Source organism: Pelobates fuscus, chromosome 4 (assembly GCF_036172605.1).
Source record: "Pelobates fuscus isolate aPelFus1 chromosome 4, aPelFus1.pri, whole genome shotgun sequence".
Taxonomy (NCBI): Eukaryota; Metazoa; Chordata; class Amphibia; order Anura; family Pelobatidae; genus Pelobates; species Pelobates fuscus.
The window spans coordinates 210,687,741-210,705,158 of record NC_086320.1 but is presented as its reverse complement, the minus strand read 5'-3'; the positions used below and the strand labels follow the sequence as shown (position 1 = coordinate 210,705,158).

The following is a 17,418-nucleotide window of genomic DNA, read 5'->3' as shown; positions in this document are numbered from 1 at the left end:
AGGGGGGGCTGTGTGTAAGGGGGGCTGTGTGTAAGGGGGGGCTGTGTGTGTAAGGGGGGGCTGTGTGTGTAAGGGGGGGATGTGTAGGTTAGGTGGGGGATGTGTATGTAAGGGGGCTGTGTGTGTAAGGGGGGCTGTGTGTGTAAGGGGGGGCTGTGTGTGTAAGGGGGGGCTGTGTGTGTAAGGGGGGGCTGTGTGTGTAAGGGGGGGCTGTGTGTGTAAGGGGGGGCTGTGTATGTAAGGGGGGGCTGTGTATGTAAGGGGGGGCTGTGTATGTAAGGGGGGGCTGTGTATGTAAGGGGGGCTGTGTATGTAAGGGGGGCTGTGTGTGTAAGGGGGGGCTGTGTATGTAAGGGGGGATGTGTAGGTTAGGTGGGGGATGTGTATGTAAGGGGGCTGTGTAGGTAAGGGGGCTGTGTAGGTAAGGGGGCTGTGTAGGTAAGGGGGCTGTGTAGGTAAGGGGGGGCTGTGTATGTAAGGGTGGGCTGTGTATGTAAGGGTGGGCTGTGTATGTAAGGGTGGGCTGTGTATGTAAGGGTGGGCTGTGTATGTAAGGGGGGCTGTGTATGTAAGTGGGTGCTGTGTATGTAAGGGGGTGCTGTGTATGTAAGGGGGTGTTGTGTATGTAAGGGGGTGCTGTGTATGTAAGGGGGTGCTGTGTATGTAAGGGGGTGCTGTGTATGTAAGGGGGTGCTGTGTATGTAAGGGGGGCTGTGTAGGTAAGGGGGGCTGTGTGGTGCAGTGTGTGAGGGGATAGGGGGGCAGATAAAAGATATTTTTTTTTGTTTCAATTATTAAATAATAAATAAATAAAGCTAATGTCCCCCCTCCCTTCTTACCTTTGCTGAGGGAGGGGGAGACATTGCTTCCTCTTCCAGTCCCTGGTGGTTCTAGTGGGGGAGTGAACTCTAACCTGCAGCTCAGGCTATGGTAACGCACCGTGCTCGCGAGAGGAGAACCCAGCGGAGCTGCAGCTAAGAGCTCCCCCCGGGTTCTCTCTACCTCGCCCTCCCCTGCCGGCCGCCCAGCAATGTGCCTGTGGGCCGGGGAGGGAGATCCCTCCGGTCCGTGATGGCAATCAGCAGGGCTGGTGCTTGGATAGCACCAGCCTGCATGGGCCGGCAGGGGAGAGCCTCGGGCAGCAATATTTTCTCGGGGGGGGAATTGCCCCGTTGCCCCCCCCTGGATCCGCCAATGTATATAACAGCAAGTGAACAGTCAGTTCTTGAATTTCAAGAGTGAAGCAGGAAAAATGGGCAAGTGAAATGATCTTAGTTTTTTTTTTTTTTTTAAGGTCATCTATTAGTCATTGCTACTTTTTCTTTTCTTTTTTTAATTCTTTATTTTTGTGGTGCAAATATTTATCATGTGCTCTTGCCATGCCCCAACAGCAGTAACAAGAATGGTAAAATACATACTATAACAAATACAAGGCATATAAGCTTACTGCACACATGGTTAGGTAGCTAGGTCACAGGCTAGTCAAACATGTCTGAAGTATATAGTAACACAGATTATGCGGTCAATGTGAGTTACTTAGACATGAGACACGATTATGAAAAAAGAAAAAGAAGAAACTAATACATTGCCAGGCAAGCAGACATGTCAGCATGTGATTAATAGGTGACAGCCTATCTTGAAACATGTCTAGTGGGTGTAATAAGACATTATAAAGTTATAGAATTATAAAAATAAACGGAGCATATTACTCGAATGAGCATCAAAACAGTGGCATCAGGAACGATAGGGTAGCATGTCAGAGGCAGTGAGCTAACCACCAGGGCTTGCACCTTGCAGGCATTTTGCGCAGTCCGGTACCAGGAGTTACACTGTATGAGATATGAGAGATAAGTCCCGTAGCGTGATGATCTTGAGCAGGTCAGGTAAGAGACTTTGGCCAGTGTTAACAACAGAGGCTTTATTGGTTAGTTCGGACATAATAGAACACAGCAGGATATCTTATAAATGAAATCATAGGGAGAAGGAAAATAAGAGAAACAAAGGTTTAGGCAATATGCCCTATATATTATAAACAGGATGTAGAAAGATAATAAGAAAACCTATAGATAAAATTATGGTTTAGAATAGAATAGAGGGACAAGTATAAAAGAATAGAACAGAACGGAACGGAACAACAAGGTTTCAGAAAAATAGGAAAAGAAGCCTTTAGAGAATCAGTCCCCTCTTGGAAGGATAATTAATGTAGAGAAGATCGAGAGAGGAAACGAGGAAAAGAAGAAGTGTGGAGCCAGAACCTCACATCCCCTCCTTATTGGGGGACAACACCGGAGTGGATATACAAAAGAACGAATTAGAATGGAAGAGATAACTAGAACTAGTGAAAGAATTAATATACAGTTAGGTATGTTAAAACTTAATATTTAATTAATTGGTTAAAAAGTCTAATAAGACAAAAAGAAACAGGACACATCACACACACTGGTTGGCAGGATAATGCAGAGTAGAAGTGTAGGTAAGGCTGTTTTGGAACAGGTTCATATCAAGCTGGTTAGCAGGATAGAAGTGTAGCTAAGGCTGGTTTGGAATAGGTTGGTATTAAGCTGATTAGCACGATAGAAGAGTAGATTCACAGGAACGTTTACAGGAGCCAGGAACTGATGTCTTTCAGGATGAGCATCAATTTCATTGATGGTCCTGTGGCAAGTTGGGTGTAGCCTTTTGTAGCTTCTTGATCAGCCCAGGCAGGTGAGGATGATGAAGATTAGTGGTTAGGGAGGCCACTAGTGGTGCAGAGCTGGAACCCGTTATCAAAGCAACAGGAATAAAAGAACATAAACTTAGTTGTCAGGATAGGATCCTGACACGTAGCCTCCAAGTATTACAGAGTCTGTGGGTAACACAGCAGGCCCTCCAAGTCTCAATTAGTGTACAGTCATCCCATACTGTTGCGGGGCTGACGTTTCAAGCTGGAGTGCAGATTGGCAGAGTCTGAGAGTCTGAGAGAGTCTTCCAAGCCCCAAGGTGGCGGTAGGTTATGCACCAACCTGTCAGGAACCTGGGAGCTTGCGTAATTCGGATGCTTTACTCATAGGGTAGGGCGACGGGCCCAGTGGATCAGTCGCTCGAGTCTCAGTAGGAGTTTTATGTCCGGTTGCTAGTTTGTCTGGAGCCGTTAGTTTGAGTTCTTGAGGCTTTTGGCATGGGTGAGTGGCGTGTACCTGGTCCTGGGGCTTGTGATGGTTTTGCTTTTGGGCTAGTCAGGGGGCGAGCAGGATTCCTGCCCTTTGCGACTGTGAGTGGGCACCTTCACCTGCTTTTTCCAGACTCTCCTGCTCCCTGGCTGTGGTTGTTAGTGGGCAACAACCACAGTCTGCTGTGGAGTCTTGCGGTGTCCTCCACTCGAGGCCCACGCCTCGTGTTAGCAGGGTGCAGGCAAACGCCATTTTTGAGTATCCGGATCGAGTCAGTGCAGCCTGATTAGTGTTGTGGGTGCTAACAACGCCTCTGAGTTGCTTTAAGGGGGACTTGGATGACCTCCGCCAGTCCAGAGGGTGGGTGGGAGGGGGGAAGGAGTGCCACAGTCCAGACTTCGGTCCGAGGCACGAAGAGACTGACCGCTTCCCCTCAGCTCCGCTCCAGGTAGGCCGTGGCATGGTGCCCAGGTTCTCTGTATGCGAGACTCACGAGTGAGGCATCTGTCAGCTTCCCTGGGCTACCCTGACCTGTAGGACCTGTTTGGCACAGTGGATTTGTTGTGTTTGTCAGGTTATAGCTTGATTTTCAGCCAAATTGTCGGGAGCTGCGGCTAACCATGTTTGGCTTGCTCGGAGGACAGGCTGGGCCACCCTGATTGGAGTAACTTTGACCAAATGGTGATACCTAGAGCCGGCAGCTCTCTCTTTGTTATAAACAAATGTACGAACAAACGAACACAGACAATCGGTCTTTTGTGTTCGTGTGAAATTTCTATTCCTTGATTCATCTTTCCGACACATTTCTGATATAGCAGGAGCACGCATTAGGCGGCAAAATGATACCAAACGTCAGTTATGCGTGCTGACAGAGTATGATTGGCTTACATTCCCGGCTCTCAGAATCGTCTGGCTTGGGGGCGTGGCTTAAAGCCGCTCTTCAAAGACTTCATAAAGAATAAAGAAAATGATTTGAAAAATAAGGGAAGGATGAAAATATTTAAGGCACTCTAACAACTTAAATTAGATTACGTTGTTACAGTGCCTACAGTGTTCCTTTCATCAACTAGTATCCCTCAATACTCTTTAATTCCCAAGTACAAACTAAATGTAAACAAACAAGTGAGTCAGTGCATAGTGCTTAAAAATAAAGTAAAAAAGGATGCCCACGCGCATTTTGGTGCTTGCGCCCCTCCATCAGGGACAAAATAAGTTCACCCAGTTGCAATTGTATCTCTCTTATTTGCACTGACCTAACGATTTGTTAGGAAAGAATGGAAAGTTTATTACTAAAAATAAACACTCCTAATTATTTAGAAAATAGTTTATGCAAATAACCTCTGCCTCACAGAGAACCGTTGCCTGTATCATTTTCAACTGTAACAGATTTTGAAATTGCAGAGTAGACATTTTCATCTAAGCCACCTCCTATTTCCTCATAGCGTGCGTTTCACAGCAAGTAGGGTACAATTATTTGTTAAATATGCATGAATCAGTTATGTATTAACTTAAATAGATTTTGGGGTGGGGGGGAGGAGGCAGGGGTTGTTTGTTTTAATCCGGTTTTATTTTTCTCTTTGGAAAATGGAAAACGGAAAAGTAAAATACAAAATATGGACCAGAATTTCATTTTTGAAAACAGAGTCAAATTAGAAAAAGTGTGTGATCAACTATTTTGGCTTAATCTTAGCATCTGAGCTGTCCAGTCACCACAATAGACTTCTTAAATGTGGATTATTTTACGAATAAAAACCATGTACTCGTCAAAAAGAGTTCATATGCAAACTCCTCCTAGTAAAGAAAATCAAAACTACAGTGAAATACAGGTTAAACATATTTTGAAAAATCATAAAATTGGATATTAAAATGACCAGCAGAGGGAACCATTTTACTTTGCAGGCACTCTTCAATATAAAGTACTGTATCTTATAATGTACATCTTGTGGCCAGAAGAGAAAGCATGTGATCTAAGATTTCTTATTACCTTGTATGAGGAACCAATCATTTACAACTCTAAAAGCCTTTGTTCAACTTATTTATGCTCCATATGTATGTCTCTCTCTCTAGATCTATCTATACACACTTTTCAGTATTTCATAACATATACATATTAAGGTCATTTGATTGATAGGCCTATGAAACCAGCCATTCTCAATCATGAAAAGCTCTAGGTTATTTTTCTCCCCTCCACATTGCCATGTTACATTTCATTGGAACTTACAATGTCAGTGTGGGAGAGAATCCATGTAGCTGGGTATCTTTAATATACATATAATCAGCACTTTAAGATTTCATTGGAATTTGTTACTGGTGACACATTGATAGGAAAACAAAGAAGCTCATAAGAGCAATCTAGAATTTATATTTTCTTTAGAATGGATTCATCTTAAAAGGGAAGTTGTATATACAGTTTTGCTCAAATGTTTGCATGCCATAGCAGAAATTGTGAAATTTTGGCATAGATTTTGAAAATATGACTCATTATGCAAAAAAATGTCTTATTGAAAGATAGTGATCATATGAAGCCATTTATTATCACATAGTTGTCAGAAATCACCCAAATGGCCCTGTTCAAAAGTTTACATACCCTTGAATTTTGGCCTTGTTACAGACATACAAGGCGACAACGGTATAAACCCCTGTCACTCCCGCCACCCTCTGCTATCAATATCCCGATGCACGTTTCGTCGGGTATCGGCTCTTCCAAGGTCCTTGGAAGAGCCGATACTCGGCGAAACGCACGTCGGGACATTAGTATCAGAGGGTGGCGGGAGTGACAGGGGATTATACTGCAGCATATACTATGTTCCCGGATTTAGCCGCCCTGCTATATTATTTTAACGGACTATTAGATGTAGCTACTACGTAGTTTCGGCTACATCTTTTGTTAGGGGGGGTAGGAGATTTTGCTAACACGCTGGCACTAGGTGATGGGAGCTGGGGGATAAGTTATCACTACAAAGTATCTTGGAAGACTATTTCTTTATTTTGGTAAATCCCTGTGCCACTGGTGCTATTAACTGACAAGGGTAGCACAGTTTTAGCATACTTCTTTTGTTTTGGTTTTTCTTTCTCCCCTCCCCCCCTGTTTTATTTCACAGTTTAAAACGATATATAAGCTAGTTAAAAGTTATTTTTTATTTCATTTTTCTATCAGTTTAGTAGGGGTTGCTCTTTTACACTAAAGCCTGAAGTGGAAATTGTTCAGACCTATCTATTCCCTATCTAGCTTTTCTGTTCTCGCTTTTTGGTTTTATTATATCTAGGAGTTACAGCAACCTGACACACTCTCTCTGCTCTTTCTCTTACTTTGCTAGAGGGACAGTAATGCTAAGCTGAATATGATAGGTTTGCTCTAGACAGCCCGGCATGTTAGTGCATTGACTGTACTGCAAGCATGTCAAACTCAAAGACTAGCAAGGGCCAAATAAACCAGGTTTAAGTTTATATGTGCCGCAAAACAAATAAAAACAATTTTTCACCCCCTCTACTAAACCCCAGTTCCCCCTTGTCTTCTAAATCCTAGCCCCCCACGTCTACTATATCCCAGTTCCCCCCCGAGTACTAAACCCCTGCCCCGGTTTAAAAAAAAAAAAAAGCAGTGTCCGGAGTCAGGCCTCTGGCATACCCCCAATGGCCCCATCCACACCTTAAAAATGCAGATCCTCCCGTTACTCCTTGAAACCCTCACACTCACACAGAATCACTCTGACACAGAGCCATACACACACACACAGCCACACACACACAGACTGGGTTGGTTTCTTACCTGGGGTCTAGTGGGGCTGCTGGGCAGGCAGGGGGGCAGACAGGCAGTGAGGGAGTGCCGAGTGTAAGCTCTCCCTGCTCAGCTCCCTCGCGCGCCGCAGTGACGTCATATTCCAGCTCCTGGCATCACTGTGGGGAGCTGAGCAGGGAGAGCTTACACTCAGCGCTCCCTCGCCGGGGGCCCAGCTGCTCAACAGGCTGGTAATCATTCTTAGAGTATATACGATGGTGAGTGGGGCTCTATGGACTAAATTTAATTCTGCCAAGAACAACTGTAAAAATGTCTATACTGTATTCAGTGAGTGAAATGGTTAAGCATAAAACCCTTTAGGAATGGTTTAATATAATCTGGGGAATCTCAGCACTCAGGACCTGCTCCTATCTTGGAGGCATAGACAATACAGTGTAGTTGTAACGAGTATATACCCCTACACGCAGGATCCAGCCTAACAGAAGACAGTACAGAGGAGAGATACGTCTACCGGACCTTAGAGTGGCCGGACTCGACGTAATAGGATAAAACAGAGTCAGGAATGATCCGAGGTCAAGGGCACAAAGAGACAGCGTAAACGAAAACTAGCCGGGGACTGGTACACAGGAATCAGCAAGCCGGCAAACAGTACAGAATAGGATAAAGCGAAAACGAAGTCAGAATACAAAGCCAAGGTCAAATACGGAGAAACACAACTGAACACAACAAGCACTAAAGGGAACTGTAGCAGAAACCACGATAGGGCAACGAACTAAGGGAAAAGGGTAAGTATAAGTAGCCTTCAAACTAATGTGATTGGCTCCTGTCACTTCCACTCCCCCAACAGGTAAGTGTATGGGGTGATTGGCATGACAGGAGCCAATGGGAGCCTTTTTGCAATTTAGGCTCCCACTGTCTCTTTAAGAGCGCGCCCGAGATTCGCGGCGCGCTCTTAGCTGCAGGCGGGACACGTGACCGCTTCTCGCGGTCACTGCCCGCCTTCCTGTCTGAACAGTCGGACGAGCCGCGCGCGGCTCGTGCAGCCGCAGGACCGCGCGCGGCTTGAAGAGAGGACCGCGTCCGGCCCCCGGATAAGGTAAGTACCGCTACAGTAGTCTAGTACTTTTCAGCCAATGTAGTACAGGTTTGAAAATTTACACTGATAATGTGGAAGTATTCATTCCACAGTTTGTATGAAGCTAGGCAATAACAACTAAAGGCACATGTATTGGCTAGAGATTTCTCTCCTTCCCAGCATATCATCAATAAGAAAAGGAATGAATTCATGGTGACTGGTACAAACAGCAGCTCCTGCCTCAACTCAAAATGATATACAATCCTATGTAGCCATCATTTAATATCAACAGGGTTAAGTTACCAGAAACAATGTAACTTCATGTAGCTATCCAGGATCAAGGATACTGAATAGGTATGCCAATTTCACATTTCTTTGGTTATACATTTCAATTTATTAAAAATGTGCATTTTAAATGTGTATTTGAGGTCTGTTACAAATAGCTGTGATTTTTCCTCTAGAAATACATGCATATTGGTGTATTTTGAAATGGTGCTGCCCTAGGCATGACGGAACTTGGGCACCCCCTAATTTAAATTTACCTGCCCCTTCCTGTAAACACACACTTACTGACAGACACACACATACATTCACTGACAAGACACACACACACTCACTGAATGAGAGTGAGTCAGTGAATGTGTGTCACACACACTAATTGACAGACACACACTGACACACCCACTCACTCACATTCACCGACAAACACACACACTTTCCCCGAACACTATTTTTGGGGGGGGATAGATGGGTGATTTTTTTTTACCTGGGGTCTGCTGATCGGGTTGCTGGATTTGTGCAGACAGGCTGGCAGACGTCCGCACTAAGCTGTCAGCGAGGGAGCTGTGATCTCCCTGATCGCACGCAGCAGAGTGATGCTGGGAGCCGTATTGACGACATATTCCGGCTCCCGGCATCACTGCGGGTCGCGTGAAGGAGCAGAGCAAGAAGTGCTCCCTCGCTGCCCGCCCCGAAACAAATGGCTGAATGCCCCGGGGGAGGATGAGGGGGGGGCCCAAAGGTCAGCCAGCTCTTGGGCCCCCATAAAACGAGGCTTACAAGGCATTAGCCTGGGAATTTGGGGTTGGTGGTTTTTGCCGCCCCTTGGAAAGTGCTGCCCAAGGCAAATGCCTTGTTAGCCTTGCGGTAAATACAGCCCTGCATATCTAGTATCTGCAACCACTTTCTGTGGCTGTCCAATCAGAATTCTAAAGGAGATGTATTCCAACTCACTGAAATCTTTTCAAGGTAGCCGCTCTGGGCTCCACTGAGCTAACCAAAGCCGGAAGTAACAGGACTGGCTGGGACGGTGTAACAAGGTTAATTTGTAAAAGGTTCATTTTAAATTAAACCAGCACTTTTATAAGACTAAAATGCTTAATGTGTTTGGAGTGTTCCTTTATTTATCCTTGTGTTATACCAGGTCTAGCATTACGAAAATGGATATTATGTCAGCGATACACCAGAATAATTGACCAATATTTTGTAATCACAACTAGTAATTCAAGTTTCATAGGTGGATAGAATAGTCACATATTTATACTGCTAGATTTATTAGTAAGAGTTATTCTTAGCATCAAGAAGACTGAGTCATACAGCTAGGCACATCATTCTAAAAAAAAAAAACTCAACTTCCTCAGACAAAATGAAAATAAACATCCTTTTAATAAAGTGTCTTATGGTAGGATATGGATGGACCGGAGGTAAATTTTAAACGATGCAGACTTATAATATGAATCAACTTTGAAATATGAAAATCCCTTGGTGACAGGGAGATCTTTTTAAAATATCACCTTTTGTGAATGAGCCATATTTAAAAAAAAAAAAAAAAATTACAAAAAATTAAATCTCTAAATTTACAGACTTTGCTGCCTCCACTCACATGTAGGTATATATTGCCCTAAAAGTAATGATGTCCCGAATGGTTCACTGGCGAATAGTTCCTGGCGAACATCGCTTGTTCGCGTTCGCCACAGACGGCGAACATATGCACCGCAGACGGCGAACATATGCGCTGTTCGGTCCGCCCCCTATTCATCATCATTGAGTAAACTTTGAGTAAACTTTGACCCTGTACCTCACAGTCAGCAGACACATTCCAGTCAATCAGCAGTAGACCCTCCCTCCCAGACCCTCCCACCTCCTGGACAGCATCCATTTTACATTCATTGTGAAAGTGTAGCTGCTGATGATTTAATAGGGAAATCGATAGCTAGGCTAGTGTATTCAGTGTCCACTACAGTCCTGAAGGACTCATCTGATCTCTGCTGTAAGGACAGCACCCCAAAAAGCCCTTTTTAGGGCTAGAACATCAGTCTGCTTTGTTTTGGGTTTTTTTCTGTGTAATTGCAGTTGCCTGCCTGCCAGTCAGCCTCACTTGCCCAGTGCCACCACTCACTCACTGGTGTCACAATAGCTTGCATTTAAAAAAAAAAATTTTTTGACTGTAATATAATAGCAGTTAGTTTCCTTCACGCGTGTGCGTTTCAGGGCCTGCCAGGGCACAGTGTCACACCAGTGCAACTCATATCTGGTGTAACAGTAGTGTACATTTTTTTTTTTTTTTTAAAAATACAATTTTGACTGTAATAGATTGAATAGCAGTTAGTTGTCTGCCAGCGTGTGTGTCAGGCTCACAGCGTATACTGTGCCCACTTGCCCAGTGCCACCACTCATATCTGGTGTCACAATAGCTTGCATGTAACAAAAAAAACCTTTTTTGACTGTAATATAATAGCAGTCAGTTTCCTTCACACGTGTGCGTTTCAGGGCCTGACAGGCACAGTGTCACACCAGTGCAACTTCAATGCGGTTACACACAATAGGTTAAAATTAAAAGAAAAATGTCTAGTTGAAAAATCTTGTTCTTGAGCAGAACATTGGCTTAAAGATAGAGTACAGAGAGTTGTCATTAATGGTACATTTGTAAACTGGATAAAAAGCGATAAGCGGTCTCCAACAGGGGTCTGTTCTGGGACCCTTCTATTCAATCACATGTCAGTTTTTGCAAATGACACAAAAATAGGTAAGGTACAATGTAAGAAGGATATTACTTTGATGTAGTGGGATTAAGATTAATTATGGGACTAGGCACTCAAATGACAGATTAAATATAATGTAGATAAATGAGAAGTGATGCACTGTAAGGTGAAAGATTCACATGCAACTTCTACCTTAGATGAAAGTGAGATAAGAGCAATTTTGGGCACCTGTTCTAAAGATGAATGTCAAGGAACTAGACATAGTGCAAAGGTGGGATACAAAATTAATAAATGGAAGGGTTAATGTGATGAAAGGTTAACAAATTTAAATCTGTTTAGTTTAGAAAAACAGTGCCACTGTTGGCCAAATATTTGTGGCCAATACAAAGTACGGTCTTGAAATCTATTTATAAGTAGGACTATAAATAGGACACAAGGTCACCAAATTAGACTGGGAGTGAGTAAGGAGAGAATTACACCCACTACCTCTTGATACTGATAATAGTTTGGGTGCTAGAGCCAGGCCTTTCAGGGGATCTAAAAACAGAACATAAATAGCTCCCAAATCTCTTGTATTATTCATTTAAAGACCATTTATACACATATCTAATTATTGCTCTTTTTTGTATATGTTCTGTGACCTGGTCCAGTTTCCCCTTATTTGGATTAGAGTGGGTTATCCCAGTGCTGATCAGTAGAGGCGTAGGTTAATCCATGAGGTGGGCTTGCTGAATGGTAGATTCAAAGGTATTTGCCTATGACCTGTGCCCTACAGTTTTTTTTTCCTTTTAGCTTCTGCATCTCTGAATAAAGAAATGCTTCAATGACTTATAACGACTTATTGAGATTAAATTATCCATGGTTTTTATTAAGGATGCAAGACTTCATGCCATCAGCATTATGCTAATCAAGTATATATGGTTTGCACCTCCCATGCCTCACCCTTCTGTCAGTCCCTACATTGGCTTCCTATAAAATATAGAGCTCAATTTAAAATTCTGGTTCTTGCTCTACATAATGCTGCTCCCACCTATCTATCCTCCCTTATACACAAGTATGTCACGTCTAGGCCCTTACGATCTGCTGAAGGCTTACGTCTATCTTCTGTCTGTACTCCCACCTCTGATGCTCGCTTTTAAGATTTCTCAAGGGCTGCACCGTGGAACTTGCTTCCCTCCTCCGTTAGATGCTCACCCAGTCTCCACTCCTTCAAAAAAATCGTTAAAAACCCACTTCTTCATAAAAGCGTATCAATTAAACTGTTAATAGCTCCCAACTGATTCCGCTTCTGCAACTGTCACTAGTCTAATACTATCCTTACCCTTTTGTGTCATTTTACCCCACTCCCTCTAGCATGTAAGATCATTGAGCAGGGCCCTCAACCCCTCTGTTCCTGTGTGTCCAACTTGTCTGGTTACAACTACATGTCTGTTCGTCCACCAATTGTAAAGCGCTGCAGAATTTGATGGTGCTATATAAATATCATAATAATAATAATAATAATAATAATAATAATAATGCAGATGTATAGGAAGGCAGCACTGAGATCGATAGGAAGCTGGGAATAGACAATACAGATAACAGAGAAAGATCTTCTGGAACTACAGAGGGGTTTGCCTCCAGACCCCTTAACATTAAGTCAGGCTTGATAGTGATGCAATTATTTTATCAAAACCTTGGCAGTCTGGTAGCCTCCATATGGCAAGGCCCAACATAAATAAAAATTAAAATAATAACTAAAAGGTTCATATTTTACATCCTTGACCCTATACATATAAATACACATTCGCAACATACACATTACCTTAAGATGAAGGTAATGATGAAGATGGAAAAAGTATGTGACCCCTAGACTAATGACATCTCCAAGAGCTAATTGGAGTGAGATGTCAGCCAACTGGAGTCCAATCAATGAGATGAGATTGGAGGTGTTGGTTACAGCTGCCCTGCCCTATAAAAAACACACACCAGTTCTGGGTTTGCTTTTCACAAGAAGCATTGCCTGATGTGAATGATGCCTCGCACAAAAGAGCTCTCAGAAGACCTACGATTAAGAATTGTTGACTTGCATAAAGCTGGAAAGGGTTATAAAAGTATCTCCAAAAGCCTTGCTGTTCATTAGTCCATGGTAAGACAAATTGTCTATAAATGGAGAAAGTTCAGCACTGCTGCTACTCTCCCTAGGAGTGGCCATCCTGTAAAGATGACTGCAAGAGCACAGCGCAGACTGCTCAATGAGGTGAAGAAGAATCCTAGAGTGTCAGCTAAAGACTTACAAAAGTCACTGGCAAATGCCAACATCCCTGTTAGCGAATCTACAATACGTAAAACACTAATCAAGAATGGATTTTATAGGAGGATACCACAGAGGAAGCCACTGCTGTCCAAACAAAACATTATTGCACAAGTGCACCTGGATGTTCCACAGCAGTACTGGCAAATTATTCTGTGGACAGATGAAACCAAAGTTGAGTTGTTTGGAAGAAACACACAACACTATGTGTGGCGAAAAAGAGGCATAGCACACCAACATCAAAACCTCATCCCAACTGTGAAGTATGGTGGTGGGGGCATCATGGTTTGGGGCTGTTTTGCTGCGTCAGGGCCTGGACGGATTGCTATCATCGAATGAAAAATGAATTCCCAAGTTTATCAAGACATTTTGCAGGAGAACTTAAGGCCATCTGTCTACCAGCTGAAGCTCAATAGAAGATGGATGTTGCAACAGGACAATGACCCAAAGCATAGAAGTAAATCAACAACAGAATGGCTTAAACAGAAGAAAATACGCCTTCTGAAGTGGCCCAGTCAGAGTCCTGACCTCAACCTGATTGAGATGCTGTGGCATGACCTCAAGAAAGCGATTCACACCAGACATCCCAAGAATATTGCTGAACTAAAACAGTTCTGTAAAGAGGAATGGTCAAGAATTACTCCTGACCGTTGTGCACGTCTGATCTGCAACTACAGGAAACGTTTGGTTGAAGTTATTGCTGCCAAAGAAGGTTCGACCAGTTATTAAATCCAACGGTTCACATACTTTTTTCACCTGCACTGTGAATGTTTATATGTTCAATAAAAACATGGCAACATTTAATTCTTTGTGTGTTATTAGTTTAAGCAGACTGTGATTGTCTATTGTTGTGACTTAGATGATGATCAGATCACATTTTATGACCAATTTGTGCATAAATCCATATCATTCCAAAGGGTTCACATACTTTTTCTTGCAACTGTATATATATATATATATACACACATACATATATATATACACACACACATACACACACACTTTGCTCGATGATAAATTGTATTTCTGACAAAGAAGCTTTGTTAAGCACAGACCTAGCTTAGTATAATACAGTTTATTAAATATAGTTATGACTCCTATGTTGTATTAGTGCCAAAAGAATGGACAAATCAAGAAATATGTCAATCACCATATTAAACCAAAACAAACAGCAACCTAGTAAATCCAAGGACCATATGGTTCATCAAATCCAACAGAGAAAAACCACATCTGCTTTCAATACAGGGGACTTAAAGATTTTTTTTTTTTTTTTTTTATCTCTTTCCAATTTCTTTATACAAGTGACATTAGACTTGAAAGTTTCTGCCAGAACAATCTAGAGGGAAATAATATATATATATACATATATACACACACATATATTTATATATACATACACACATATACAGTAGTTTATGAGCATCAGATGACAAATGACATATGTAATTATACATTAACACTTTATGCAATAATATACAATATTATAATATACAATAATTTATACAATAATTTTCACAATACAAGACTAAAATGGATATTACAACCTACCAGTGCTGAGGAGGCTTCATGGCATTGTTTGCTGAGAAAATAAACATATATTTAGAATTCCATTCATAAAAACACATATTATAAACACAGAATTAAAACATTTTATGTAACTCACACATTGTCTATTCATTTTAAAGGTCTATTAAAGCAACAGAAAACAACATTATGTGACAAAATGTGACATTATGGATGCACTTCCTGTCAATAAGGTTTGTGGACTATAATAATAAATGAGGAGCACGCCAATTAAATAAAATGCACTTTATTATACAGGTACATCAATATAGGGATCACAATATATGCAATAGTAAAGCATAGGCACCATTATACATATAGAGTCAATATAGACCATGTATCAGAATAACCCAAAATATGAATATTCAGTACTGAATGCTGGAAGTCAAAGGTATCAATCCAGATACACACATAACTAGATACCTATCAAATAATATCAAACAAACATTTAAACAAAATACATAAACAAATAAATAAATAATGGAAATACCAAAGTAAGAGAAGAGGGAGGAATATCCACAAGAAGCCCCCAAATTTTCAGCGTATGCGCCTTTATCAAGGGAGGATGCCTTGATGCCTGTGAGTCTGAGGGTTCTGCACAGTATCTTAGCTGTTCTTAGAACTGCACTCTTTTGGACAGTGATCACAGATGTCCCACCTGGAATCTGTTGAAGCCACTCCCCACCTTGGGAGTCACAGCCCTGAGTGCTACTATCACAACAATCAACTGGTTAGCAAGATTGTAAGGTCACTGCCTTAGAATCAAGATCCCCACGATCAAGTCCTGGTGCCACCACCACAACAGCAAGTGTCGATCACGTCCACAATGAAGGAGTTTTCAGTCATCATGGGCACTCTGACCGGTATGTAACTACGCAGCCCGTTCTCTGCAAATCTTTCTTTAATGCCCAGCATTAAGACCTGTGGTCTATCCTTGCATAACGTTTGGTAGGTACAACCACTGCATATTGGGAACACCCCAAAATACTTGCCATTTTGGAGATGATCAGACTAATTTTTTCAGGAAAATTAAGAACTGACTGTTATTGCCCAATATATACCTCCTATTGACAGGAGTCATTGTATAATCAAGGTTATTCACGTCAACCTGTCAGCAGTTTTAATGATGTGGATGATCAGTGGATGACACTAATATAAACAACTTTTTGCATATTTAAAACCTTGGAGTGTGGTATCTTATTCATTTGTTTACTATGAAAATAAATTTCACACATGCTGGATGTATCCAAAATCATTTCATTTTGGCATTTATCTTTTAGAATCCATTGGAGTTTGGTCCATGGCCCATTTTGCTTGTCAGCCAAATAGCAGGGTTTCTTATACAATCTCAATTATTCCCAACTTGTATTTCAGAAGAAGTCAAGGGACCAAAACCTATAGTGGAAGTGGAAGGTTCTATAAGCAGATAAGGAAGATGGAAAGATCATAGATAATCAGTTTTCTACAGATAACAGTGATAGAGAGCAATCACTGTCTTTTTGTTAAGAAGACAGCTTCCCATACATCTTTTCAGCAGCTACAAGCAATATGAAAGTTTTGGGTGTGTAATAGTATACCTATTCAAGTGTGTAGGGCTCAAAGAAACTACGAAAGACATTTCTTCCCTACACTACAAAGTTGACAGGGTTATTTACTAAAGGGATAATTGCTAGGAAATAAAAGTAAAATCAAAATGTAAGATCAGGATAGCCGAATTACAAAAATTCTTCAAGTCAGTTCTGTTTTCAATTGGACTTTTTCAGCCTTATATTAGAAACTGACTTTGAATTCCTGTCAATTCTCAATTTAGTAAATAGCCCAGTAAACTGAAACCAAAAGAAAAAGGTGATAGCTCAAAAAAAAAATAAAAAAAAAAAGTGAGTAGAAAGGACCTGGGAGTATTAAAGATGAAAAAACATGGAAAAGAGGAGTAAGATCGCTTGGAAAATTGGTCACAAATAATGGAAAAGGGGGGATATTGTAAGATTAAAGGGAATTAGAACTACATACACTGGCATTTATGGGCCCCCAAAACCTGCAATTATACAGTCTTCTTTTTACTTAAAGGGGACAGTCCCAAAACAACCAAAACAAAGAAACACTGTTTAGTAGATACACACCCAATGAAAAATGCATTTATTTAATTATATATCTTGTTCATTGGGTTGTATATCTAAAAGCAGCACATCTTTGGTTGGAGGCCTTTGTACGCTCTCCTCTTCTTCCAAGCTCAGACTTTCTGTGGCTGTCAAATCACAGACTGCCCAATGCAGCTCAATGAGAAGTATTTGCAAGGTAACTGCCTGTCAAGTTTACAACCGGGGGATATAGCAAGGATCCTTTATAATTGTGCCAATGTTCGGGGCAGGGCCTGACCATCATGGCAGAGAGTAGTGTTTTCCACGAGTTCCCCAAAAATCCTGACAAAACAAGCGAAAATCTGCTCACCCAAGCGACACAAACAGCATTTCCAGGCACCCACATGCCAACCACGATGGAGGGCACACAATGGGACTTATGGGACTCAATTGGGGCCAGATGAAATCACGACAGACACTGTGGCCTGGTCTGCATCGGGCGGGGGAGGCGGCTGCTCCCCTGTCCTGGAGGCACCC

The 17,418-nt window shown here is 42.0% G+C and overlaps 1 protein-coding gene across 1 annotated transcript in view; it reads right to left on the bottom strand.

Annotated features, from left to right (window-relative positions):
* The window catches only part of LOC134608783 (band 4.1-like protein 4B), a 150,296-nt gene that overhangs the window by 15,999 nt on the left and 116,879 nt on the right, over positions 1-17,418 (bottom strand). The window contains exon 13 of the mRNA XM_063451883.1: positions 14,789-14,819. Within this exon, the coding sequence (XP_063307953.1) occupies positions 14,789-14,819 (31 nt within the window). The remainder of the gene's footprint in view (positions 1-14,788; positions 14,820-17,418) is intronic.